The 25677-nt window shown below is 42.6% G+C and overlaps 1 protein-coding gene across 1 annotated transcript in view; it reads left to right on the top strand.

Annotated features, from left to right (window-relative positions):
* Positions 1–24202, top strand: part of ST3GAL1 (ST3 beta-galactoside alpha-2,3-sialyltransferase 1) — a 78474-nt gene extending 54272 nt beyond the window's left edge. Inside the window, exons 3-7 of the mRNA XM_048286176.1 lie at positions 8679–8875; positions 12072–12251; positions 16899–16944; positions 19171–19290; positions 20747–24202. Coding sequence (XP_048142133.1) covers positions 8679–8875; positions 12072–12251; positions 16899–16944; positions 19171–19290; positions 20747–20920 — 717 coding nt within the window. The 3' untranslated portion in view covers positions 20921–24202. The remainder of the gene's footprint in view (positions 1–8678; positions 8876–12071; positions 12252–16898; positions 16945–19170; positions 19291–20746) is intronic.
* The last annotated feature ends 1475 nt before the right edge of the window (positions 24203–25677 follow it).

Raw genomic sequence — 25677 nt, 5'->3', positions numbered from 1 at the left:
ATAAGAAGAAAAAGCTTGGGACTCAGTACAGAAGTCTGAATATGTGATGCTCCTTCTTGTAGTGAAACAGAAAAAAAAGAAGCAGTGTTTCCTCAATTTACAAAATCGATTCGGCTAGAAAAGACCTCTGAGATCATTGAGTGCAACCTATGATTGAACACTGCTTTGTCAACCAGACCATGGCACCGAGTGCCACATTCAGTCTTTCCTTAAACACCTCTAGGGATGGTCACTCCACCACCTCCCTGGGCAGCCCAGTCCAAAGTCTAATCACCCTTTCTGTGAAGAAATTCCTTCTAATGTCCAGCTTAAACCTCCCCAACTATAGTTTTAGACTGTGTCTTCTTGTCCTGTTGCCAGCTGCCTGGGAAAAGAGGCTGACTCCCACTTGGCCACAGCCTCCTTTCAGGTGGTTGTAGAGAGTGACAAGGTCACTCCTGAGCCTCTTTTTCTCCAAGCTAAACATCCCCAGCTCCCTCAGCCTCAGTCTCCTCACAGGACTTGTGCTCCAGACCTTTCACCAGCTTTGTTGCCTTCTGTGGACTTGCTACAGCTCCTCAGTGTCCTTCTTGAAGTGAGGGGCCCAGAACTGGACACAGCACCCAAGGTGTGGCCTCACCAGTGCATTAAAAATTCAGGTCAACCTGAAACGGATTCTTTTGGAGGATGTTTGTTTCTTTTTCAGCAAAATGAAAAAAAATAGACTTTCAGAACAGTCAAAAGTCTCCCCTCCCCATCCCAAACAAAAGCTGTTCATTAATTTTCAGGGCTGTCTAACCATGTTTTAGTGTTTTCATTCTTTTTTTTTAATTTTATTCAGATCAAGTTCAAAGGGAATACACCATTTCAGAATACAAAATCAAAGCAATTTTTTTTCAGATGGTAAAAATAAATCTTCTAAGATTCCTAGACTTTTTCAATATTCAACCAGGATATGTGAAATATTTTGATGTCCCCCATAACTGCATTGTGTATAGGAAGTTTTACTTACTGAAAGTCTTTGCCCTAATGCATAGTAGATAGCGAAAGTGCCCTGAAAGAGGAGTTTTGGGTGAACCCCGGGCATGACATGGCCTCACCTCCTCATTGCAACTAATTGCTTATGTACATGTTGCTTTGGGTAAGCTTTTCCAAGACAGTATCATTTCTTCAGTAAATAATTCCCAGTTGCATCCTGAGGACAACTCCCTTTTCACTGTTCACTTTTAGGCTCATCTTCAAAGCAATTCTGAGATTTTAGCCAGTCTTTAAGAAAACATTGCTCATGGCCATGTTTCACTCTTGCATGCCTTGCCAACTCAGTAATTTGTGACATTTTGTTATATTTGTACATAAAAATGAGGCATGAGGAAACCGGAGATTGCTCGAACTTCTTTTCAGGGGAGGAATGACTGTGTGTTCACTCTCAGGAGCTGATTTCCAGCAGTGTGGTGGTTTCATTGAGCTGTAACTGAAACTCTGAGATGCACTGGAGCTCTTTTATTGCACAGCTGTGACTTACCTGTCATGGGGAGACCCGTGTGATGTGCTTGCGCTAAACACAGGCAGAGCCCTTGCCTGTCTGCCAAACTCAGTCTGCCCTCCCTCCCCCTTAACCCTGTCGCTGTAGATGTGAATAAGAGCTATTCATCCAAACAGTCCTGCAGCATTAGTGTCTCTCCAGTACTAGGACAGTGAGGACTGATTTCAGAGACTAATGACCAATTGTCATTAGTCAATTTCAGAGACTAATTGGAGACAAAGTGACATTTGGGACGGAAGAATGGGGTGGTTTCACTTGCCTACAGCTCTTCATATGGCTGCCAGGCTGCTTTATGGTTTATTTGGAGAATATACAGTTTGAACATTTTCAGTGTGGTAGGATGTGACCTTTTGGAGGGAAATATTCCTGCCTGCTCTGAATAAAACTGTTTGTGTATACTGGATTTAGTGCTACCACCTGTGCAGGTGGGATGGAGCAGGGGAGAGAAGGTCAGTGTCACCATCCCTGCAGTGGCTCATCTTGCTGCATGGGGCAGGGCTGCTCCAGAGAAGGCATCTGAAAATGTACCTGGCTGTTTCTTTGCTCATGGAAACAATGGGGATGTCGTCAGGACAGCTCCTTGCCGTTCATTTGCTTAAATATACACAGCTGATAAACTCTCCCTTCATTATTTTAGTTGGGTAGCAAAGAATGGCCCAAATTCTTCTCCTGTGTACACTCCTGCAGCTGCTCTGTGCTTTTTGTGACTTAAAGTTGAATTGGAATCCTCTACTCTCAGGGAGGATCTGGGCATTAATAACACTTCAGGCCGTGAACATTTTGTTAGAAATTCCTCCCTCCCTCCCTTTTCTCCCTCTCACCCTTCCTGTCTCTCACCTCCTCCCTCTCTCTTTCTCCTCTGCCTTCCCTCATCTTATGCTCAGGGACTGTGAGAGTGTTTTTGCAAGGTGGCACCTGGTGTTACATGATACATTCCTTTCTGTTTATATTTTCTTTCCCACCTCCCTGAGCTGGTTCACCTGCAAGTTTTCCATTGTTTTACCATGACACAACTGCTGCGGATGTTTTCACTAAATTTAGTAACCCATATATAAGGAAACTTGGCAAGAATTACATGCCGTAACAAAGCACAGCATTTATTTGTACTTCTCAGGGGTGGATGCATTGTTCTTGGTGGTCAGAAAGTATTAAAAATACGAGATCAGAACCTGCTGTTCTAAATCCAAACGTTGAGGTTGATAGATTGAAGTTGTGATAAGTAAATTTAGACCCAGAGTTTCCTGGCAATCTTCTCTGTAGATCATTTTTCATAAACTATCATGTTATAAGAATTTTTATCTCTAGTCTTATGATGTTTGAGAGTTTTGCCTTTTCTTTGGAAGAAAGCTCAGATCTTGGGGCCATGTTACTAGCATATCTAAAGGAAAATACTAGTTTAAACTCATTATATTTGTAGGAAAAATGTAATAAAAATTAAAAATTTGCTATCCAGTCAGTGAATAAAAGGGCATCCCCACCCAACACGTGTGCTGGGGAAGTTGGGGCAGCTGCACTGATCTTTAAGGCAGCAGCAGAGCTGCTTGGCACCTGAGTCATGCATTTTGAATGCTCTCTGAGGAAAATGTGTCCAAATACTTTGATCACCAGAAGTTTCCTTCAAAACTGGGACACTGACGGGGACACTTTGAAAGCAACAGAGAGGCCTCAGTACTTTGAAGGCAGCATGTAGCTACCAGATCACTGCAGAAGGTGGTACCAAACCCAGGCCAGGTCCCAGGCTCTGGTCCCAGTGCCTGCCACATGCCCAGTCCCACCTGCAGTTGAGCTGCTTGGTTGCAAGTGTGACATTTAGGCCAGATTTGGACATACTGGAAGAACCTGACGCTGGGCTACCTCTTACCCTCACTGGCAACCCCCACATAAGTCCAGCTGGGCTGGAGCTGCTCCTGCTATGGTGAGGACAGATGGATGAGAAGGTGGTCCAAGCTCACGTGTCTCTCTCAGCACTAGGATCAGTAGTAGTAGTGGTGCAGTGCAGTGTAGAGGTGACCCATACCAGCCATGGAAGTCAGAAATTGTACAACTCAGCATATTATTGTGTGTTATTTACAATATATATGCACATATAAAACTAATATTTATATTTGAGAATGTAAATTTTTCAATGACATAAATCAGTAAACAAAGCCCAAACTCTTGAAAGCCCCTGTATTTTTCCCCTTCAACTCTTAGATGCATAGTAATTAAAAGACATTAAATGTAACTAGAATAAAGCCATATTTTCCAGACCAAAGAGGCATTTTTAAAGTTGATGGTTTCCTTTTCAGTTCTCCTTGAGTCTGTATAATGGAGATTACCTGGATTTGCCCCACCAAACTGTTGCTAGGATTAATCTTGTAGCTGGAAGGTGTTGCATGAGTGTTAATGCTTCCAAACTGCTGCAGTTGGGCAATTAGTAGCTGTGCAAAAGAGATTCTCATGGGGCTGTATTTCCTCTTTATCTTTTGAAAACAGGTAAAAAATTAATTAGAAAAGCCACAAACACCAGTGTTGCTACCCCAACTTCCCCCAGGCTGCCTGGCTGTGTGTTGGCAGGGTTGCCTTGTTGGTGCTGGCTGCTGCCAGACCCACAGCTGTACCTGTCTGTCCACCACAAGGGTTCTGCCTCGTCTCATGTTCTGTCTGCAACTCCATCATGCCAGTGATTGAAGGCTAATCTATTCTACCTGCTAATAATTTGGGATTTTGCAATTGTGTTTAATATGCTGCCGAACTTGGCTGTGAGTGCAAGATGCACAGGCAGCAGGAGGGCTTTCCTTTGAGGTTCTCCTGACTTCTTTGAGACCCCAAGATAAGAAGGATGTGGGTCTCTTGGAACAAATCCAGAGGAGCCCAGGAAGATAGAGAGCTGGAACACCTTTCTTGTAAAGACAAAGTGAGAGAATTGGGGTTGTTGAACTAGAAGAAAAGAAGGCTCTGGGTAGATTTTATTCCAGCTTTTCAATATCTAAAGGGGCTACAAGAGAGCTGGAGAGGGACTTTTCACAAGGCCAGGTACTGATAGGACAAGGGGGAATGGCTTTAACCTGGAAGTTGGTACATTGGAGATTAGGTATTATTAGTTATAAATTCTTTCCTTTGAGGGAAAGGTTGCCCGGAGAAGTGGATGCCCCATCCCTGGTAGTTTTCAAGGCCAGGTTGGATGGGGTTTGGAGCAACCTGGTCTAGTGGAAGGTGTCAGTGCCCATGGCACGGGATCAGAACTGGATGATCTTTAAGGTCCCTTCCAACCCAAACCATTCTGTGATTCCATAACTGTTGCTGTGTCTTCACAGCTCCAAGCCATTAGCTCTGAGCAGCCTTGGCTGAATTCACCCTCTTCCTTTGCAACCCCTTAGCCAGGTTTTGGGTATTGCTGCTTGGTAATGCTGTCAATGTGACGGCACTGGAGAGCCCAGTGAAGCCTTCTGAGAAGTTTATAAAAGCAGCAAATCCCATGTCATCCTTAGAGGGGGTGTGCACAGTGATGAGAGAGGGAACAACGGGCTCTTCCTTGGAGAGCCATTCATGGGTAAAGAAAGAGAGTGCATAAACTTTGAGGGTTCTTTTTTTTTTTGCTTGCTTTTTTAAAATAAGAAGATGCAAAACCAGCTAGTTAACTTCTGTATGTGAAATGGGGAGCTTCTAAGGCTGGGAGATGATTCAGGAAACTTCTCAATCTGAACTCCCAAGTACAGTTTTTAACAACCTAAGGTGAAGAGTTGACTCTCAAGTGACGCACAAATATTTTATGGAGGGAAGCTGGACTGTTTAGTAATCCAGTGATATTTTATATAAATGATATAAGATTATAACCCACACAAGGTGTGTTAAGATGCTTTATGGTCCTAGGCAAAGAGTTAAACTGCTTCTTTAGACGCATATATTACTTGCACAGACTTCTGAGAAAAGCAGCCGCTTCACTCAGGACACAGGGGTCAAGTATTTCAGTGTATTTAAGGCCACTTCTAGCAGCTGTATCCATACACATATCCGTGTCACACATCTACAGCACTGTTGATTTTCTCTTGTTTTCGTTTCTTTTCTTCTTTGCCTCTGTTTCTTGAGTTCTTTTACTCAGAGTTCGAATTAAAAAGCAGAGGATGCTAGGTTGTTGTTTGGACTTAGATATTTAATATTTTCTTATCTATAGCACAGCTGCACGGGATGTGCCTCAGTTAACAAGGTGGAAAATGGACATGAGTTCTAACTTCCAAGGCCTTTTAAGGTCCAATTTACCCAATTATGGAATGCCAAGTAATTTATTTTTACTTATAATCCAATAACTAACTATTCATGAGATGCACTGCAGGTTTTTTGACCCAATACCAGAACACCCAGATTTGTGATGAAGGAAGGGGAAAAGAAGAACAAATCCACACCCAAAATCCTCCATGTTGTTACATATATCCCATAAACCTAATTTTTCTACATCTCTGCATATTCCACAACTTTAATTACACAGCAACAACCTCAGTGTTATCACACAATTTAGGAGCCTTTCCCAAAGCTTCAGGTCAAATGCAGTGTGCTTCTGGCGATCACTGTCAGCACAGAAAGGCTGAAATTCTCAGAACTCAGGGTTCCAACACAGCACTTGGAGGGAGGATGCTCTTCTAGGAGAGCCACATGGCACTGCTATGGCTCTGCCTTGCGCAGCATGGACAGACTTTCACTCAGTACTTCTGTTGATTTAGGGGAAAGGCCAGACGGGTGGGAGCTTGGTAAGGAGAAAAAAAGAAAAAGACAACAATACTCAAAAAAATAGGACAAAAATTTGGTGTGGGAAAGTGAACTATAATCGGCTTGTAATTGTAATGCTATTAAAATGGTCTTTTGTCAAGCCAAGCAAACATTGTGCAATACAGAACTGGCTGCATGTTAAGTCTGAACTTTTACAAGCTGAATATGCCTTGGAGTTAACCAGCTTTGTTGCCTCTTCTTCTCTGTTTTGCTGAAACATCAAAGACCAACCAGTGTTGATAGAAGATTAGGCCTGAAAAGTATAGTTCAATCAGATAATCACTGGGAAATTAGAACAGAGCACTTAAAATGAGTTAAGAACAGATGTCTCATTGTATGGTTGTTCATCACACAGTGCAATAAGATCATCACCCTATTTGAGATCACTGAGAGAATTTCTAACATTAGTAATGGTCTTTCCCATGGAAGTTGTGTGCAACAGAGGGATTGTAGGACAATGGTGTCCAACTTCCAGGTTGGTGCCCATGTTTCAATTTGGTTGCAGTAGAATTACTCTAGACAGAAACATAACAGGATGGAGGAGCCTATCCAGGATGTTTCTTACCATTTTAATGCAGCAAAAATGCATCAATACTCCAGGTCCTTTTCTGATGCTATCATTCTGGATGAAAAGAAAATTTAACCTAAAAAGGGCACCCAGGTACTTAAAATTTTCTGAAAATTTCCTTCCTCTTCTGAATTTTCTCAGGCAAAATCAGTTCAAGAATAAGATTTTGGTGGCTTTCCTTTTCATTTCTTAAGGACAGTTAAGAGTCAGCTCATCTTTACAGAGAGTAAGTGTACCTGGGTGTATGTAAATATGTGTTCAAATAACTCAAAATAAGTTCCTTTTTCAAAAAGTTGTATTTTACAACATTATACACCTGTACTACACTGTAACATCTATGAAGTCTCTAATTATTTTGAGGGCTGCAGGTGTTCTAACATTGTTTTTCTCATATTCAGAGTAAGAACAGGTTAAATTGGATTCATAAAGAACACACAAGAGTTTAGATATGTGGTTATGTGTTTGTTGCATCACACACAAATTTAGAAATTACCTTTTTTATTTATATAATTGAGCCTTGCACTGAATAGTGAGACACATGGTCATAATTACAGTGCTTGTCTGTTCATCCTAATTACCTTGCATCTTAATCACCTTGTGCAGTCCAGTAGTAAGATTAAGCCTGTGTATGCAACGTTGCTTTGTCTTCTTTGTTTCAAGTTCTTGGCCTCAATGTCATCCTGTAGCTCTGAGCTCCAGAGATCTGTTGCTCACTTCAGTGCAAATAAGGTCCTGTGAAAAGGCAACACAGAATTTATACAAAAATTACAGTGCTGCACCTGTTTGTGTTTGTGTGAGAGAGGGAGATAGCAGGACAACAGTTCCTGGTGCAGTCAAGGGAAACTCATGAGAAACTAAAGCCAAATTACCCAAGGCCATTCCTGAGAGTCGTGGGAAAAGGTGTTTCTCTTCTCTCCCTCCCTGTCTTTCCATGCCCTGGGCTGGCAGAGCAAGCCAGAGCCTTTTTGGTCCATTTCATGCTGGAGCCGTTCTCCCTCTGTGAGCTTGGAAGCAAGTGGCACCAGGAGGGTGGGCAATGCTGTTTGTGAGCCTGCCAGCACTCCCAGCCTCTTCAGGAAACCTCAGAGAGCTGATCCCCAGAAAGGGAGTGTCTGACCATCACCTGCCCTGCACCTTGCCTGTACCTTCCCAATCCAGCCATTGTTTCCACCATGCACCACAGAGCTGCTACAGAACAGTTTCCCTCCATGGCAACAGGCACAATGATCAAGGTCCGGGTGGATTTCTTCATCCTGGAGATTTTTTTTAGATGATTTTGTGTCTCCAGCCCTCAGCGCTAATTCTACTAGAGTTTCTTATTGCATGAGCAGCTGGTTTCTCCACAGTTCACTTCCCAGTTCCCTCTCCCACTCCTGGCATATGCCAAAATTTGTGGAAGGGATATCAGTCACTTCTGTCTTTCATCAACTTCCTTGAGACTTTTCTGTCCTTTTTTGGAGAGTTAAAAGAAATTTTACGCATGACCTAGCAGAAGATACCTGACCCAGAGTGGGTTTAAGCTTATAGACACCAGAGAAACATTTATTCTGCTAAGGCCAGCCTTGGGGAAAATGCTTGATCTGTTCTATCATGGCTAGATAGAGACTGAGGAAGTGTGTGAATCTGAGGAGAAGGAGGAGAAAAAGGAAGCCAAGTTTAAAAAGGTAAGGGGTTTTCCACCTGATTTTTTTCACGCTTTGTCTCCCAACTCAAAGCCTGTTACTGCAGAAGGCAGTATCTGTAGGTAGATTCAGGAATGTGCTTTGATGAGACATTTGAAGCCACCTCTAGCTCAGAGAAAAGCTGCCTGTGTTGGTAACCTGGAGTGATTTCTTGCCCTAACAGAAACTGCAAGGAGAGAAAACTCCAAAGAGTTTGAACGCCACTCTCACAGAGCTGTTTGGGGTCATCCCTGGGGACGGGGACCCGCTGCAGGAGCGGGGATCCTACACCTGCAGGCGCTGCGCTGTCGTGGGCAACTCTGGGAACCTCCGGCAGTCTCAGTACGGCCAGGATATTGACTCCCATGACTTTGTGCTCAGGTGAGTAAAAACCACCTCAGCTCCAGATGCCTTTGTGCCTAAAATTCACTGGTGTTTGCAGGGGACAAGTGAGTAAACAAGTTTAATGGTTTATCTGGTGAAATCTGGTACTTAAATCAAGTCTAAGTTCCAGGGACATAAACTGTGTGTATTGGAGATAGGACCTCATGTTTTAGCTTGAAAAAAAAACATTAATAGGTATTGATACTGTAGCTTGTTCTGCACAATCTATAATTGCCTGTGTTAAAAAATATAGGATAAAAAAGATTTGCACTTATGACTAAAAGTTATTTCTGCAGCCAGTGCTCACAAGCGATCTTTTAGACATTTAATTGACTGTATTAGATTTGATTTTCTTGCACTGGTTCATTCTTAAGCAGTGGTGAGGTGGGGAAGCCAAAGCCACTTTTCAGTGGACAGGAATCCCCTGTTTGGCTGCTGGTAATTTGTAAGGGTTCTCATTGCTTCTCCCTTTTGAGGCAACAAGATTGGCTACTTTGTCCCACTGAAAGGCAAGCAGGAACTAGGTAAGCAGAGCTCATCACTCAGAGAGCAGCCAAAATATCTGGACTAAGTTAGTCTCCAGCATGTCATCTGCCTTTCACACCACAGCTGCCAGCGCAGTACAATTTGGGGAGCAATAAAGGGCGGGAAGGGAGGGCTTGCTATGGAAAATGCCACATGTGGGATTATGCTCTCAGAAGCAACAAAACCTTTAGTGGGAAGCGTGCACTGAAGTCAAGAATAAATCAGCAGAAGATCAACACTGAACCGTTAAGCCACCTTGGCTTCTGATGTGGCTTGAACATGGCATAGAGTCTTCAGGTGACATCTAAATCTTCACAAATCATATCAGGAGTTGCTGCCTGCAGTTCCATGTCTTGCTTCCTGCCAAAAGTCTCTCCCCAAAGGCAGAGGCAGCCAGCCTGGCCTTCAGATTCATGAAGGGGAGAGCCCTCAACATTATTCCTACAGGTTGTAAATGTAGGGCAGCTGCAAATGTGGAAAGCTGTGATGCATTTATGCTTAACTCTGTGTCCTTCCCTGGGGAGACAGCCCCATTCCTGTGTGGACTTCCTTATATTGCCTGGGCTACATTTCCGGACTCATGCAGTGAGACTCAAAAGCTGGTAGTAGTAACTAAAGAGTAACTCATTCAGGTTCATGTTTCTGCTCTGTGGCCTTGCCCATCCCATAGCCATCCATCCCTGACAAGGGCAGAACTCTTGGTGGCTTGGTGAATCTTCCAGTCTCTGATTTATATTTCAGCAATCTTAAGCCAGATCTGAAAGGATTGCACAAGGTTTTAGAATTCACTGTGGGAATTTGTGCAGAGAAGGTGACCCCTCTGTGCATTAAACACAAAATCTCTGGTGACTTGAAACTCACTTCCACATGTTCTGTCAGTACAGCCAAGTGCAGGGGAGAGCCAGGGAGCCTGAGGGCTCACCTTTCCTTCCAAACAACATGTCCCAGCCCATTTTTATTTGTGTAACTATCTACTTTCATGACAGAAGGAAGTTCCTGCTCTATCCTTCCTGCTGAGACTGGGTGTGAATGCTGCCTTCTGCCATATGGCAACAGCAGCCCCACCTTGGGTGGTAGGAAAGGTGCATAGACCTGAGGGTAGGTTGTAAGATAACCAAGATGTCACCCTTGTCTTTGTCTTGATGGAAAGAAACCCCCGTGTTTTATATCTTTGACTGACTAATCTCAAGATAAAACACAGAGAGTCCCGTGCTTTTCCAGTATTTCTGCACAGTATGGTGTGGGTCGCTGGCAGGGAAGCCAATAACCGGGAACTCAATAACAAATCCACACAGGCTGGCAGGATATTCTGACTATGCTAATAACTCCCTTGACGGGACTTAGAAGAAACTTAAGTAGTTCACCTGGGGAAGAACTGCAATAACACAGCCTGGCATAGACTCGAGAAACAGATTTTGCCTTTCCTGTTATCAGCAACCAGGGTAGCATGTTGTCTGGCAATGTGTGATGCTCCTCATTACCTTGTCAGCTACATCCTTCCTTGTCCTCCCTGCGCTTCTGCCAGGAGCTGAGCTAATATCATTGCAGAAAAAAACATTTTGCTCAGAGACAACTGGGAGGTTTCTCCATGGTATTGCACAGCACCATGGATTCATGCAAGTTGCTTTGGGGGTCTCTAATGTGCACTGTGCTGTACCACAGAAATATGTAATCTCTGCCATTGAGGAGCTAAAGTGTCAGGGAGAGAATTGCTGATGAGCTCCCAGATTGGCTTTCAGAAGTGAGCACAGGCATAGAGGCATTTCCGCAGACCTGAGTTCAGAAACCCCCTCTCTGCTCCCTGTATGGGCTGTTCATTTAAGAGCTGGGCTCTGTAATCTTTGTGTGTCCCTTCCAGCTCTGAATATTCTGTGATTCTGTGACTCTGTGATACATCCAGCATAAGGTAGGGTAGACCTGTTTGGCCAACATGTCTTGACTGAGCCCTGGTGGCCCTGGGCAGATTTTCGTGCGCTGACTCCAGGGTTACCTAAAGCCCCCCTTGTGTTTGCAGAGAGACCCTGAGTATCTACAGACTTTGGAGGACATACTACAAAGTAAAAGTAAGGTTTGAGTAAATGAAGGGTCAGCAGCAGGTCCTGTATTTGTCGCTGTGGCTGTGATGTCTTTTCATGGGAGAACCATAAGGAAGATTTGCCACTTCTCGTCACACATAACGTGGTTTATTACCTTGACCCTAGACATTCAAATACACCTGTATAGATAGAGGGAAATGGAACTGCAAGAAGTCTAGCTGATGTACCTCAGGGCAATGTTTTTCTCATCAGCTGGGGGATGCAGCTTTAGGATGAAGTGAGATGTGTCCTCATGGACTCACCACTCTTTTGGTCAGCTGTCTGCTGGCTGTAAAGGGAATGCAGGGATGTGCTCAGAGATACATCTGCTTGGTGGACACTCCTATTCAGTCCAAGGAGCTCCACACTGAAGCTGAGCTTTCATTTACTGTTTAACTGAATGGGTTATGATCATTCCAGCTTGCCTGAGGACCCCTATACCCTGTCAGGTCTGTCTGAAGACCCTGCATAGAGCACTCCCTTAGGTATGGGAGCATGTTCCTGTACCTCAAGCAAATGACTTAGTGATGGTTCCCATGTGTTTGTATTTACCTAATTCCTCTCCTGTCTCAATTCTTGCTTTTGGGCTGCAGAATGAACCGTGCCCCCACTACTGGCTACGAATCAGATGTTGGGAGCAAGACCACTCACCACTTTGTTTATCCTGAGAGCTACAAAGAGCTGGCAGCAAATGTGAGCATGATCCTGATCCCCTTCAAAACCCTGGACCTGCGCTGGGTTGTCACCGCTCTCACCACAGGCACCATCAATTTGTGAGTAAGGGCAGGGACAAGGGGTGGGAGTTCCATACTTCATGTTGCTGTAGGACATAATGGCCTGTGTGGAGTAAATCCCTGCTTCTGATAAGGCCTAGGCATGCTTTACAGACCCTCTCAAGTCAGAGTTCAGCCCTGACACTTGATTTCTAGGAAAAACTTAATGTTATGATGTGGTTGTTGAGGGAAAGATCAAGATCCAGTCCCTTACCTCCCCATTTCTGAGAGAAATGAGAAGGCGAGTTTTTGTTGGTGGAGTTGACCAGTTTGATCTAAAGTCTCCTGAACTTTGGGGTTCAGTGCCTCATTTTGGGCTTCTGCTCATCTGTTCTCCTCTCTGGTTCATTGTGAGTCAGTACACTTGCAGAAGAGGACAAGGAGGCAGAGAGGGGTGTGCAGGTTGCTCACCTGAGGCAGAGAGAGCAGATGCAGACCACAGCACTTAGTGCCCCATCCACAGGACGGGCACCCCTGGACAGGTTCGTCAGGAGTTTTGTCTGTCTTTCCCGGTGGAACGTGATTGAGAACTGTGCAGAGGAAACAATGTTTTGTGTGTCACCTGCATGTCTTAGCCTTAAATTCAAGAGTTCTACTTGGCAATAATGTGACACACTGGAATTTATTCTCCAGTTCTTTTTTGAGTGCTGTCAGAAGTAAAGGTTGTCTCCTGGTTGATTTATGGCAGCACCAGAATTAGAAATGTGATCAAAATGCATGTTTCTTCTGGAAGCCTGCAAGCAGATTCTCTTCCTTCCTGTAAGCTGGCTTTTCCTAATCCAGAGAATGAAATATGTGACATTTGTACTGTGTGTGAGGTTGTCTGCTGGGTGTAAAACCACAGCCTTGTGGGATTGCCTGGTGACACTCTGCTACACATAGACAGCAAGAGCAGATCAGATTGCTTTATTCCAGGGAGAAATATTTCAAGACATTTGAACTTTTTTCCCAGTTTCAAGGTCTCAGAAGATTTAAACTTGGAAAAGCGTGTCTTGAGTGTGTTGACTGGGCATAAGACCTACTTTGCGATTTTAACTGGAACTCTTTGATGGAAAAGCAAATAAAGTTTTATTTTCTCTTCATTTTCTTTTCTCTCTTTGTAGATGCATTTTAGATTCTTTCAATTTCTTATTAAGATTCCCTTAACTTGTAACAAATCTGTTAGCTTCCTTTTACCTTTTTCATCACCAGCATTTAATACACACAGTCATAAATTGTCTTAAAAAAAACCATCTTCAAGACACACTCATAACTGGGAAAAATCAGCACACTCAGAAAACTGTACCAATCACTACAGGAAAGTCACTGAGGTGCAGGAGCATGTCCAGATAAAAGCTGTGGATCTGTGGAAGGGTCTGGAGCACATGTCTGATGAGGAGCAGCTGAGGATGTTCAGCCTGGAGAAAAGGAGGCTCAGGGGGGACCTTATTGATCTCTACAACTCCCAGAAGGGAGGCTGTAGCCAGGTGGAGGTTGGTCTCTTCTCTCAAGTAACAAGCAACAGGAAAAGAGGAAATGGCCTCAAGTTTCACCAGGGGGGGTTTAGACTGAACGTTAAAGACATTTTTTTCACCAAAAGAGTTGTCAAGCACTGGAACAGGCTGTCCATGGGAGTGGTGGAAGTCACCATTCCTGAAGGGAATTAAAAGATGTGTAGGTGTGGCACTCAGGGACATGGTTTAGTGATGACTTGGCAGTGCGGGGTTAACTGTTGAACTCAATGATTTTGTAGGTCTTTCCAAACTAAATGATTCTAGTGTTCTATAGTTTACATGGACGCACCTTTTGCAGGCAGGTCCACTGCCTGTTCCTGCCCCAGGAGAAAGCTCTTGGTACTTACTGAACTCTGAGGTCTGCTCTGATTTCAGGTGATCTCTTAGCCTGTTAGGAAGGCTGGTTGACCACAATGCAGTCACAGCACATGAAAGGAAAAACATCTTTGCTTAATAAATTACAGAATATATTATATATTTATAATTAGATTGTATACATGGGCTTGGTAAGCATCTGGTATAAATTAGCGTGTGAGTATTTAACCACATGAAAGAAATACCACTATTTTAAGATTTTTGCCAGACTCAAAGCAGGGAAATTGCATAATTAATAAGCTGGAATAATAAAAGCAGAAAATCATAAGCATATAAATCATAGCAATGTATGTAGCATAATTTTAGCCTTGTAGAATTAACCTATGAGCATGCATTAAACACACAGTGTCAGATAATGGGTATAAGGAAATTGTTGAGTGCACAATTTTAAAGAGAAAAAGGCATGAAATAAAAATAAAACACATTTGAAAGTCAGTATTTTAGAAAGAAGAAGTACTTATCTCCTTACCCCAGTCTGCTTGGTCATTGTTCTGTGTGCACAGGCTGCATAGTGTCAGCTGAGTTTAGGCTAACAAGAACCCGAGTGTACTCATAGCTAAAAAAGATAAGCATCCTGCATTGGTTAGACCTTTACACAGTGTTTAATTTTCTGTATTTCATCCAAATGAAAGAATTTCCTAAAACACAAAACCTGTGAGTTAAACATATTCTCCTCTTAGTATTATCATAATTCTTGCAATTTTTACATTTCAAAACAAAAGCCAAACTGCAGATTGCCTTAATATTCGCTTCAATTGATAGCTGATTGATTCTCTCAGACATTCTCAGTCCCATTTAACTGATGTATTTCCATCTGAAAATGTCTCTCTAAAACTAAGCATTGTTCCAGAAAAGAATAAGAAATGCCTTTTCTAGGATAGGAAACTTTCAGGCCCTCATCAGCCGTATATTTACCCTGGTTGCCTTCACTTGCAAGTCTTTTAGGAATCTGCATGCTGAAAAAAACTCCACTTAGTTTGGCAAAGATAATTACTGTATTCCTTAAAATGTTTCACGTTCTAGGTCGAGGTTTCAGTAAATGTCTTGTACAAGGTGGCCAATGACAGAGTTCAGTAGAGTGCTGCACAGTGGCTCATGGAAGATGTTTCCCAGGCAATGTGTTACCTTCATCACAGATATCACTCTGTCCCACTCCTGTGTGGTACTTCCAACTTCCAGGGTCTCTCACTCCCTGGCTGCCCTGCAGCCCAGGTTTTACATGATCATAAGAGCAGAGGTCTTAATCAGTGCGCCAATATCTTCTGTGTGATTTTATGAAATTCTGCAGCCATGTGACAGCAGGGCTTGGGTATTTCTTCTGAAAGAATGAAATAGCCCTTGGTTAAAATTACTAATATGTCATCTGACAAGAGCTACAGCAGTCTCCTGGTTAGACCAGAGATGTCCACCAGTATTGTCTCGAACACTGCATGCCCATCTCTTTGGTCTTCTACTGTATCTATCCATGAAATACAGCCCTCTTGTTTCCTCCACATCACCTTGTGGGAAAAGATTGACTGTTTATTTATTATATTGAGGAGATTCTACCAGCAAAGAAGCCCTTTTTGTCTTCATAAGCATGAAAAGGATATGGGATCACCAAGACTGTTTACTGATTTGCTGGTCAAGGTCAGGCATGGGCTACAGCTGCAAGGGCATATTTGCTGAGATCAGATTGAGAAGTCTGCATGAGTGGCCCTTTCCCCAATAGCATCACCTCTTAGGAGGGTTGGAACTTCCCATCACCTCTCTCACTGCCTCCATCCCAGAGCCGGGATTGCAGGTCAGGAGAACATTGCCAGGTGGCCACTAGTTTGGGAAGATTTAGACTAAGTTTTAAAAGTGATGATGTTCCAAGGTTCAAAGAAAATAAAACCTTAATGACAGGAACCTTGTCATTACCAAAACCCAAGTGAAAACACTGAGACTGAACTAATGGAAGGCTTTGGTGATTTATCACAACCCATCTAAGAAGTATGCAGGATGTATTTTGGGATATACTCCAATTACAAGGCCAGCTCACCAGAATTTTTTCATGTGAAACAAATTCAGGAAGATTTTCTTCTTACAGCACTCGTGATAAGCTGTGCAATGCCAGCACACCCTGTGCATGAGATATGGGGAATAAAAGTTTTTTTCATTTGCAAGACAAGACTCGTGATTTCAACCCAGTCATAAGGTGTAACTTGGAAAATTTATGCTGGAAACTGCAGGAAGCCTTCAGCATCGCCCTGGGGAGGAGGGAAATAGCTTTCTGATGAGGGGCTGTGTACTTGGGAATGCCTGACTTTCATATAACCGCAGAACTGGTGAACTCTGCTGCCACCAACTCTGAAAATCATGAGGTAACGCCGAGTATTAGGAGAGGAAAAGTCTCCCCCTGGTGGGAGAAGGTTTTTTCTGCCAAGAAATTAAATGGAAAATCTTTCCCATCATCAAAGAGCAAAGACTGCAACTGTAATGATCCAAGAATTACAAGTCTCGAGCTCCACATAGTATTGACTCTACAGTGTGTTCTCAACTAAATCTTTGGTGTCCTACTGCCAATAATTAACTTGAATATTTAAGAATGTAGTGGTTTCCTGTAAAATTGCTTCAGTGACAGCTCAGTTCTTTTCCTGCTGTGTTACTTAATTGCAGCCTCATTTTACAACAATTTCTTGAATTTACTACTTTCAAATAATTTGAATTTATTACTGTTCGTGAAGAATATTCTTTCTTTGGAATTACATTTGGAGTTTTATTTATCATGGTGCTGTCTTTCTTTTTTCTTTAACAGCACATATGTTCCAGTTCCACGGAAAATCAAAGTCAAAAAAGAAAAGGTGAGAAATGCTGGTTTGTGGATTTGTTCTGCTTATTTATTTGTAGGCTTTTTGCTTCTCTGGGAGACAGCAAGAATCCAAGCAAGCCTTTGACATTCATAAAAATATATTCATAAAAAAAACAAAATACAGACGCTTTACAAGGCTCAGCTAAGCTAAAAATTTGGCTCCTGTGTGCCGTTTAGGCCATAGATCAACTACTAAATAATTGTGGTTGGAAAGAAATTGCTCTTTTGGCTATGCCATTGCATGAACACTGTTCTGAAGGTTGTATCACTTCCTCTGGTGCTGCTCAGGGACATTAAAAGTGCAGCATTGTCCTCCACAGCAATTACTCTCTTCCCACCTGTTGCAGTCATTTGTATGTAATGACACTGAGGAGAGACTTTGGAGGTTTTTAAAAATAATTTTAATATTTGAGCACCAAGGATATTTCTCACTCCCCAGTCAGTTCCTTGTAATAAGGAGCTAAGTGAACTCTGAACAAATAAAGCTGTTTCCAAGTCAGTGGAGAATTCCTCGTGGTAGGCTCTTGACCCACAGCTGCAATAATTACCTGTACCCAATTAAACAAGCTTGGAGGCTGAGCTCAGGCCAAGTCCAGGAAGGTTTTGCTCTAGGTATGTTACAGGTCTCACAGGCAATGTTCAAGCACAGTTTGCATGAGAGCACAGACCAGGGAACACTCCCTGCTTTGCACAGGGACAGGCTGGAGGCAGGATTTCCCACAGGGAAAGATGTTAATTCGAATGTTGGAACTTTAGCCACTGTGCAAAGACTTCTGTTGTTGTAGCTGCATGGTTTGAGGATATAACTGAGGCAGGCTGTGTGGGAGAGGAAGAACCTCTTCCATGGAACTTCCAGAAAAATAAAGGTCTCATTCTCTCAGTCTTTGGAAAGACGGATTTAAAAAGTACAGGCATCTGGTGTATCAAGGGCTGTTAAAGTATGACATTAGCTCCAGAACATTAAAATTACAAATTAAAGCACACATCTTTCATTCAAGAGGCCAGGTTTTGCCAAAGGCTTCAGGTGAGACCCTGAACTAGTATCACTTTATTTTTCTTTGCTTCAAGCCATGGACCTCTAGGGTGCCTTAAATAATCCCTAAGCTCATTCTTACCTGTTGTGAGGTACATGACAACCTCTGCAAAACCCCTGTGAGAAGCACCAGGGCAGGTGGTTAAACTCGCATCACAGCTGAGTGGCAGCAGCCCAGGATGTGGTGATTTGTAGCAGCTTCCTGAGCACGAGAGGAGAAGCCTGTATTTCTTCCCACACTGTGCAATGGAAAACACCCTGCAAGAAGAGATTACACACAGATGCAATATCAGCAATTAACCTCTGACTTTGTAAAAGGAAAAGCCTTGCAGCTAACCAGATAGCACTGAAATGCTATCACTCTAATTACAAACACAGTATGGAGGGAAAAGCCTCTGCCTCTTTCAGGGGAGGGGGTTGAAAGCAAGGGCCTCCACCAGTCCTTGGATTTACTGTACTCTCAGTTCTTAAGTGCTCTGTCTCTGTGAGATGACCTCTGTGAGATAAAAAAATGCATTTTATGTCTTGTAAGAAAAAAGTATACAGCATAGAAAAATAGCATGTTTAGGAAACAGGATAAAAGAAGCTTACATGACCTGATAGGCTTCCTGATAGTTTACATTTGGCCCTTGGTTTCCTTAGATCTGTACTTACAGAGATACCAAGACATGGCTGGTGTATTGTGTGGAAGAGGGAATTGCTCCTATGTTCCCACTCAAATTACAGTTGGACTGATGATCTTAGGGGTCTTTTCCAACCTAAATTAATCTATGGTTCTATGGAACGTGTCATGGCATCTCATGCTTGCCTTTTTCAGGAGTCCAACTCCCCAGAGCTCACCTGCAGGGTGCTGAAGAGAGAGTTGAATGGCTAATACCTGATTTCCATCTCACTTGTGCTGTTTCATACCCATTGGTTTCAGTAGGAATCTCCAGGATTCACATTACTGTAAGCAGGAGGAATATCAAGACCAAGGAAGGGCTATTCATGTGTAACTGCACATGGGGAATATTCCTGAATGCACTTAATATGAGACTTATTTTTCCCTTTCACTTGCCCTCAAGGAATAACTATTATTCCTTTCTTACCCACTCCCCTACCCCAGTGTCCTTTAGGAATTATGCGCTACCATTGTTTTTTCCCAGGGTATTTTACTAATGAGTTTTTCTCTCCAATTTTGCCTAGATCCTGGTTTATAATCCATCTTTTATGAAATACATCTATGAAAACTGGCTCGAGCATCATGGCAGATACCCCTCCACAGGCCTTCTGTCTTTGATGTTTGCTCTCCATGTGTGCGATGAGGTAAAGTCTGTCTGTGTTTGGATATATGGATAAAAAATCAGGGCATTTCACACTGAAGAGCCAGGAACAACCCCTGGCCACTCACTCAGCCTATTTCCCCCTCTCCACCTTCTCTGCCATTTGCCTCTTCAAACATTTGCAGACTCTTCAGAAACATGCAGACACACTCAACTGGCAGTGACGGATTTTTTTAATGTCATCAAGTCGTAGGGTTTACGAGGCACTCTGGGAGAATATAATTAAACATAAACAGAGATTCCAACTGGTATCAAAACACATCTAAACATGAATGGCATCTTTGCCCAACTTGTTAGTGAAAGTTTCAATTAGGTTTTGCCTCGCTGTATTTTCAAACTCAGGCTTCTGGGTTTTTACAGTAGGTTATAGTAAATGCCTTTGTTCCAGCAGTTACTTGGGGAAATTCCCCAATTTGAGTGATGTGAGGTGCTCCAAGGTGACTGGAGACTCATCTAGTTAGAGGTTAGCTCTAAGGCCAGGTTAATTCTACAAAGTCCTGCAAACCTGAGCTTGTCAGCATGGGGGATAAATCTCACTTTGCTGGCAAAATCCCTGTCCTGGACACACATCTGCTGATGAAAGAGTTTTGGTCACCCAGGCCTGTGTTGCTTGGAGAGGTGATGCAAATACTCCTAAAGATACTGGAAGAAACTCTTATCGTAGTCACAGCAGATTGGGTGGAGCCTGTTTTATGGTAAGCAGGCAAAAACCAGGGCTCTGACATTACCAAAACCAACTTAAAAACAGCTCATATTTGAGTGGGCCTGGGTGTGAGTGGTTTAGGGAGCTTTTTTTAGCTATGACCCATTCAAATACAGCCAGACATATCACCACTCACAGTTTAAATAAATCAGCTGTGATGTTTGGACTTTCACCATTAGAGGACACAGACACAGCCATCAACAAACGAGCCTTTGGGAGAGGAGAGGCTGTAGGTGTTTACATGTGCAAAGAACATAAAATCCATCTGTCTCTGAAGTGACTGCAAATATCATATAATCAAGGATGTAAGTGTGGTAAACATGGGACATTATTTGGAAGACCAGGACCAAACCAAATTTTTTTCACTCTTTGTGGCCTACATCAGCTAAAGAGGCAATTCCCATCCCAAGCCACTGATCTGTTGAGGTCAATCATGCTTAAGGGATAGGAATGCATTTTCATATTGCAAATAAAACAGAATTAATGGATAGAAATCTCCTTTTCCGTCTGAGTTCAGGTCTGGTGGTGTCTTGGCATAGCTTAGGATGTCACGTTCTTTGGACAGGCCTTGGGCTGTTTCTCTGTGGTCATGTCATACACCAGAAGAGCTTGGGACACCACTGAGGACCTCAGGTGCTGCTGCCTGTAAATACACTGAGAGTAAAGTTTCTTCAGCACTTCAGATGAAGAGTAATTGCTTTCCAGCCAATAACAGTAGTTCTCCCTTGCATCCTAGGTGGATGTGTACGGCTTTGGAGCAGACAGCAAAGGACACTGGCACCATTACTGGGAAAACAACACTTCAGGTGGGGCTTTCCGCAAGACAGGAGTCCATGATGGGGATTTTGAGTTCAATATAACTTTGACTCTTGCCTCCATTGAAAAAATAAAGTTTTTCAAGGGCAGATGACCCTGGCCACGGGAACAAGTGGGGGCTGCAATTTCCAGCATGCAGCAGAACAAAGCTCAGTGAAGATGATCTAGGCACCAGCCAGGTTTAAATGCGTGGATCTGCAGTGGATTTGGAGCATCTCACACTGCAGGGAATGAGGCCAACGACCGGCTTCCAACTGCACATGATTTCCTGTCTATGGATAGCTGGGAGCTATCAATCAGTTGTGGGAATGAACTAATCTCTACTTAAGCTCTACACCTTGATTCTTGAATTACTGATGAAAGATCTGCCTGTTGCAATTAGGGGAAACTTGGGCACAGGAACCGCTGTCTCTGTGTCCGTTCTCTCCGTGAGCAAGGCAGGAAATCCTTGAAGAAGAGTGAAAAAGACTTTTGGGACTTAAGACCCACTAAGGCAGCTGTGAACATCATACTAAGGATTACCTCAAAGAAATGAATTCACTTCTGCTGTTGATCTTCTTTTTGAACCATCTCTTCTCTATTCTCTATTACTTCTGTTTTCATGCTGTATTAAGGAAAAACATGATGAAGTTGCCTGGAGTAGTAACTGTTTCAACCATTGCCTCATTTTGCATTGCTAGTGTCTAGAAAATATGAAATCGTCTCATGTATTATTTAATATTGCTTCCTACACAGCCATAATGATGGAGAAAATAATACTGAAAACTCCAGGGGAAAAAATGGCCTTTTTAGCCACTTGTCTGTCTCGTTTGGTTATATGTAATTTTGGTTCTCTTTTGGTGGAAAATACTCTGGATTTTTTTTTTTTATTTAATCAGTTCAAGATTGGAAAGTGGACTTTTTTCAAGTCATTTACATGTGCCTTTTATAATTGTGCAACAGATGTGATTTTTGTTTTTAAGGTGACAAACCCTAAATTAAACTTTTTTATAAAAGGGGGGAAAATTAACCAAAGTTTAGCCTCTGTCTGGTATGCTTTTGTAGTAGAAACCTATAATAACAACTCCTATATTGCATTTGAACAAATGCAAACAAGACAATTTTTAGAGGTAGCTTTTACCTTTTTTAAGGGAAAATATTCAAAAGTCCCAAGAAAATTTTCTTCTTAAGTTTTTAAACAATTAAAATGTGGTATCTCTTTACAAGGTCTCTATTTGAAATGGAAAAGAAATCATGGGTTGGGATATCAACTAGTAATACATTAACAATCTTTGTTTTGTAGCAGCACCTACAAAGACACAATCTGCACAAGCTGATCTTAGAGCATAAGACAGACTTCAAAATCATGTGCATCTCTGGAGGAATGAGTATATGGATGTCAGTACCTCTAGGCAGTGAGAGGAGGGAAGTTACACTGGAGATTTTATATCCACAGATTTTTGCTGGAATCAACACATTAAAGCCTCAAGGACAGATAAAGTACAAATCCAAGTAAGGCAGGGAACAATGGAAAACAGTGGTCTTTTTTTCCTGATATCATGAAAACAGTACTCATGGATTATTGACCCACTTTCAGCCTTGGGGAAGCCAGAGGAGTTCTTGCCACAGACTTCAAGGGAGTTTTGATCAGGCTTGGGAAAAATGGCATATTTAATTTTTAATGTATCACACTGGTTGGAGTTTATGCCAAATCATCTAAACGTCTCCTCTCTATGCACCAGTTGTGGCAGAATGGCCAAGCAGATGAGTGTTTGAGGTTGGTGAAAGCCCTTCAGTACTGATGTGCTTCATGCAGGGTTTATCCCCTTGTCTTTCTGCACCAGCTGGTGCCAGTGAGGTGCCCTCCAAGGCAGCAATACATGGCACAATGTCATGGTCAGCTGGAATTTTGGGCCACAGCACCGCTCACCAACATGAACTGCTTTACCCACGTGAGTACTACTGAACTCGTGGCACATAAAGAGCCAAGGATGCCAAATGTCTGTGTGGGGCATCAAGCTCCCTCACCTGGTGTGACCTTTCAGTTCAGCAATATGGAAAGGGCAGGATTTTCAAATCTCATCATGATTTCTCTCAAGATGAGACCTGTTCATGATCCTCATGTCAAGAAGCCATTTCCCAGCATGGTGGCCAGCAGAACTCACCTGCATGTCACAGGCACAGCAGATTTGATGGGCTTACTGTCTGCTCCATGTCCTTTGTAAAAGAATGAAGCATTACTACCTGAACCATGTTTGCTCGTTTGGTTTAAGCATTCCTGCTTGTTTAAATTGCTGTTAATCAATATGCTTCTGGTGAGGTGCTGCAGTAATACAAACAAAGCAAGTTTAAGAGGCAAAAGACTACTTGGAAGATGCCAGTGATAACTCCACAGTGTGGCTGGATTTTGGAGCTTCAAGTACTTAATTTTTTCTTTTTTCTCATGGACAAATATTAGTAATTCAGAAACATTGACTGCTCTTTCAGTCATTTTTACAAAGACTTGGAAGAAAACTCATGGTGGTTTATCCCCTTAATGATTTTTTTTTTATCACAGGGGTCAGTTTGGAATCAAAAATAGTAGAAAAAGAAGCCAGATATATTCTAGTCTGTGTTGTTCTGAAAGTTTCCTTTTGCTTTTCTAATAAAAATTCCATTTTCCCCTGAACATTCTGCCTCTGACAGCACATATAAAACCTCATGGCTCGTATATGCAGATATATTTAGTGTCTTCATCATGGAACAAGCTGCAATTCCCATTTAATTTCGTTGCCAACAGCAAGCAGTAACTGTGAACCACTGATGTCCATTTTTCAGAGTGTAAGGAGAGAAGAGAGTGGATCTCTCCAGGTGTAGGATGAGGAATAGTCTGTGCCATCACATTTCTATTCCAGGGAAACTTTTTCTAGAGTCCTTATAGGCAGCTGACTTGTGTTAGATCCTTGTCTCAGTTCCCCACAACTTTGCTGCTCTTTCAATTGCCTTCAGAATCAGGAGATACCAACAAGTGATGCTGAGGGAAGAATTAATTCCCACTGCCATTATTGAAAACTGTTTTCCTGCTAGAAACTTTTTGGGTTTATTTGGTTTAAAAGAACCAAGGAAAACATTTAACAACTTATCAAGGCTTCAAACTCTTGGACTGTATTTACCACCACTGCAAAATCTCTGAAGCACTCCTTGAGTGCTTTTTATGTTTTTTACCAAAGCCAAATCTCTTGAACACTTTTTCCCTCCCATGACCAGATTTTCTTTGTATTTTTCTCTGACTACACAATCAATTATGGGTTTTTTCTCTAATGGAGGGGAGTCTGACACAATCATTCATTGACCTTTTATTTATTTAATTTTTCAGTATGATATGAATCAAAATAAAATTTTTATTGTAATCAAAGCATTTCTGTGTACACTTCTTTTTTCCACAGTACTTTCATTAGCTCCTAGAACCTCCTCTGTCACATAACAGTGTAAAGAGGCTTATTCCACTTCCTCACACCTATCCAATCAGTGATCTTAGATGTCTTTTCCAACCCTTATGATTCTGCAGTCCTATGAGTGACATTGCCATGTTTCAGGCTGCTTGTGGTCATGGGCATCACACTGCTCACATGGCACCTCTAGGCCTCTCTAGAGAAAAGAAATTGAACTTAATATGGCTGTGGTCTCCTGATGGATCTGTGCTCTGTTTAGGAGATATAAAAGGGAAATTAAGGCAGACTTATAAATCAGCGACTTGAGAAAAGATTCAACTTATCTGACCTGGCTGAGATCTGAGGATCCACCCTAGGTCCCTGTTTTAAGGGCCTGCTACGATCACACAAACACTTCAGTCATGGATGACTTAGCTGTCCATTAGAAGAACCCCATCCAGGAGATGGATCCCTTTGCTCAGGTATCACTTTAGCAGGTCACACCCACATCTGCATCACCCTGGCTTTGTATGTGGACAATCTATCTTGGCTATTTCTCATGGACCTCATCTACTGCTCAGTTTCCTTATGTGCTCTTTCCTTTCATTGTTTAAGGGACTGAGTAGGGTAGATGGTCGGGCAGTGATGCAAGCTGCCCTTTCAAATGCAACCATCCTGGTGGCTTGGTGGTAGGAGCTTAAGGAGTTGTCAGAGGTCAGCTCAGGGAGCTCCTGTTCAGATGCAGGCAGAGGTCAGATGGTCACAGTAAGAGCTGCTGTCCAGTGTGACCTTCAGAGGATCAGGTTCAGAAGATCAGTTCTCAGAAGCTACTTCACACTTTGCTTTTCAACCCAGGCTCTAGATGTGCTGCATCAGTGAGATATTAACCACCATTAATGGATACAGCCCAGCCAGAATCACACTTGTCAAAAATGAGTGGGAAATAGAGGTACACGGGTCTGAGGAGCTACATGTCTCACAGAGGACATGCAAAGCATTTGCTCCTCTTTTTTCTTCAGCAAAGCAAACTAACACCAAGGAACAGCTTTCTTGGAAATTATTTTGCTTCATGTCCACTCACAAGAGGTGCAATGCAATGCAGCTTTCAGGTCTGAAATGATTTTGTCAGGAAAGTAATTTGCATAAAATTACAATCTGGAAACCACTTGAGACTAGTAAGACATGCAGCAACAATAACAGCAACATGCAGACAGATGGACTGACCACAGGACTTGGACAAAGGACTTTGCTTATACCATCAAATGAAGAAAGGAAGTACCCACAGGGGAACTGTATGGCTTCAGTTCATGGCATGGGTTCCTTTGACGGCTCACAGTCAGAATAGCAATTAAACCCAATGAATGAAAAGGGAAAGGAGTCCCTTGCCACCCTTAAAAATCTGTTTTCCCTTGTCTTTCCTATAGAATTTGAGGGAGTCAATCTCATTACATTTATTGTCTTC

Source organism: Corvus hawaiiensis, chromosome 26 (assembly GCF_020740725.1).
Source record: "Corvus hawaiiensis isolate bCorHaw1 chromosome 26, bCorHaw1.pri.cur, whole genome shotgun sequence".
NCBI classification, from domain to species: Eukaryota; Metazoa; Chordata; class Aves; order Passeriformes; family Corvidae; genus Corvus; species Corvus hawaiiensis.
Note: the sequence above shows the minus strand (reverse complement) of the source record. Positions and strands in the feature narration are given on the sequence as shown.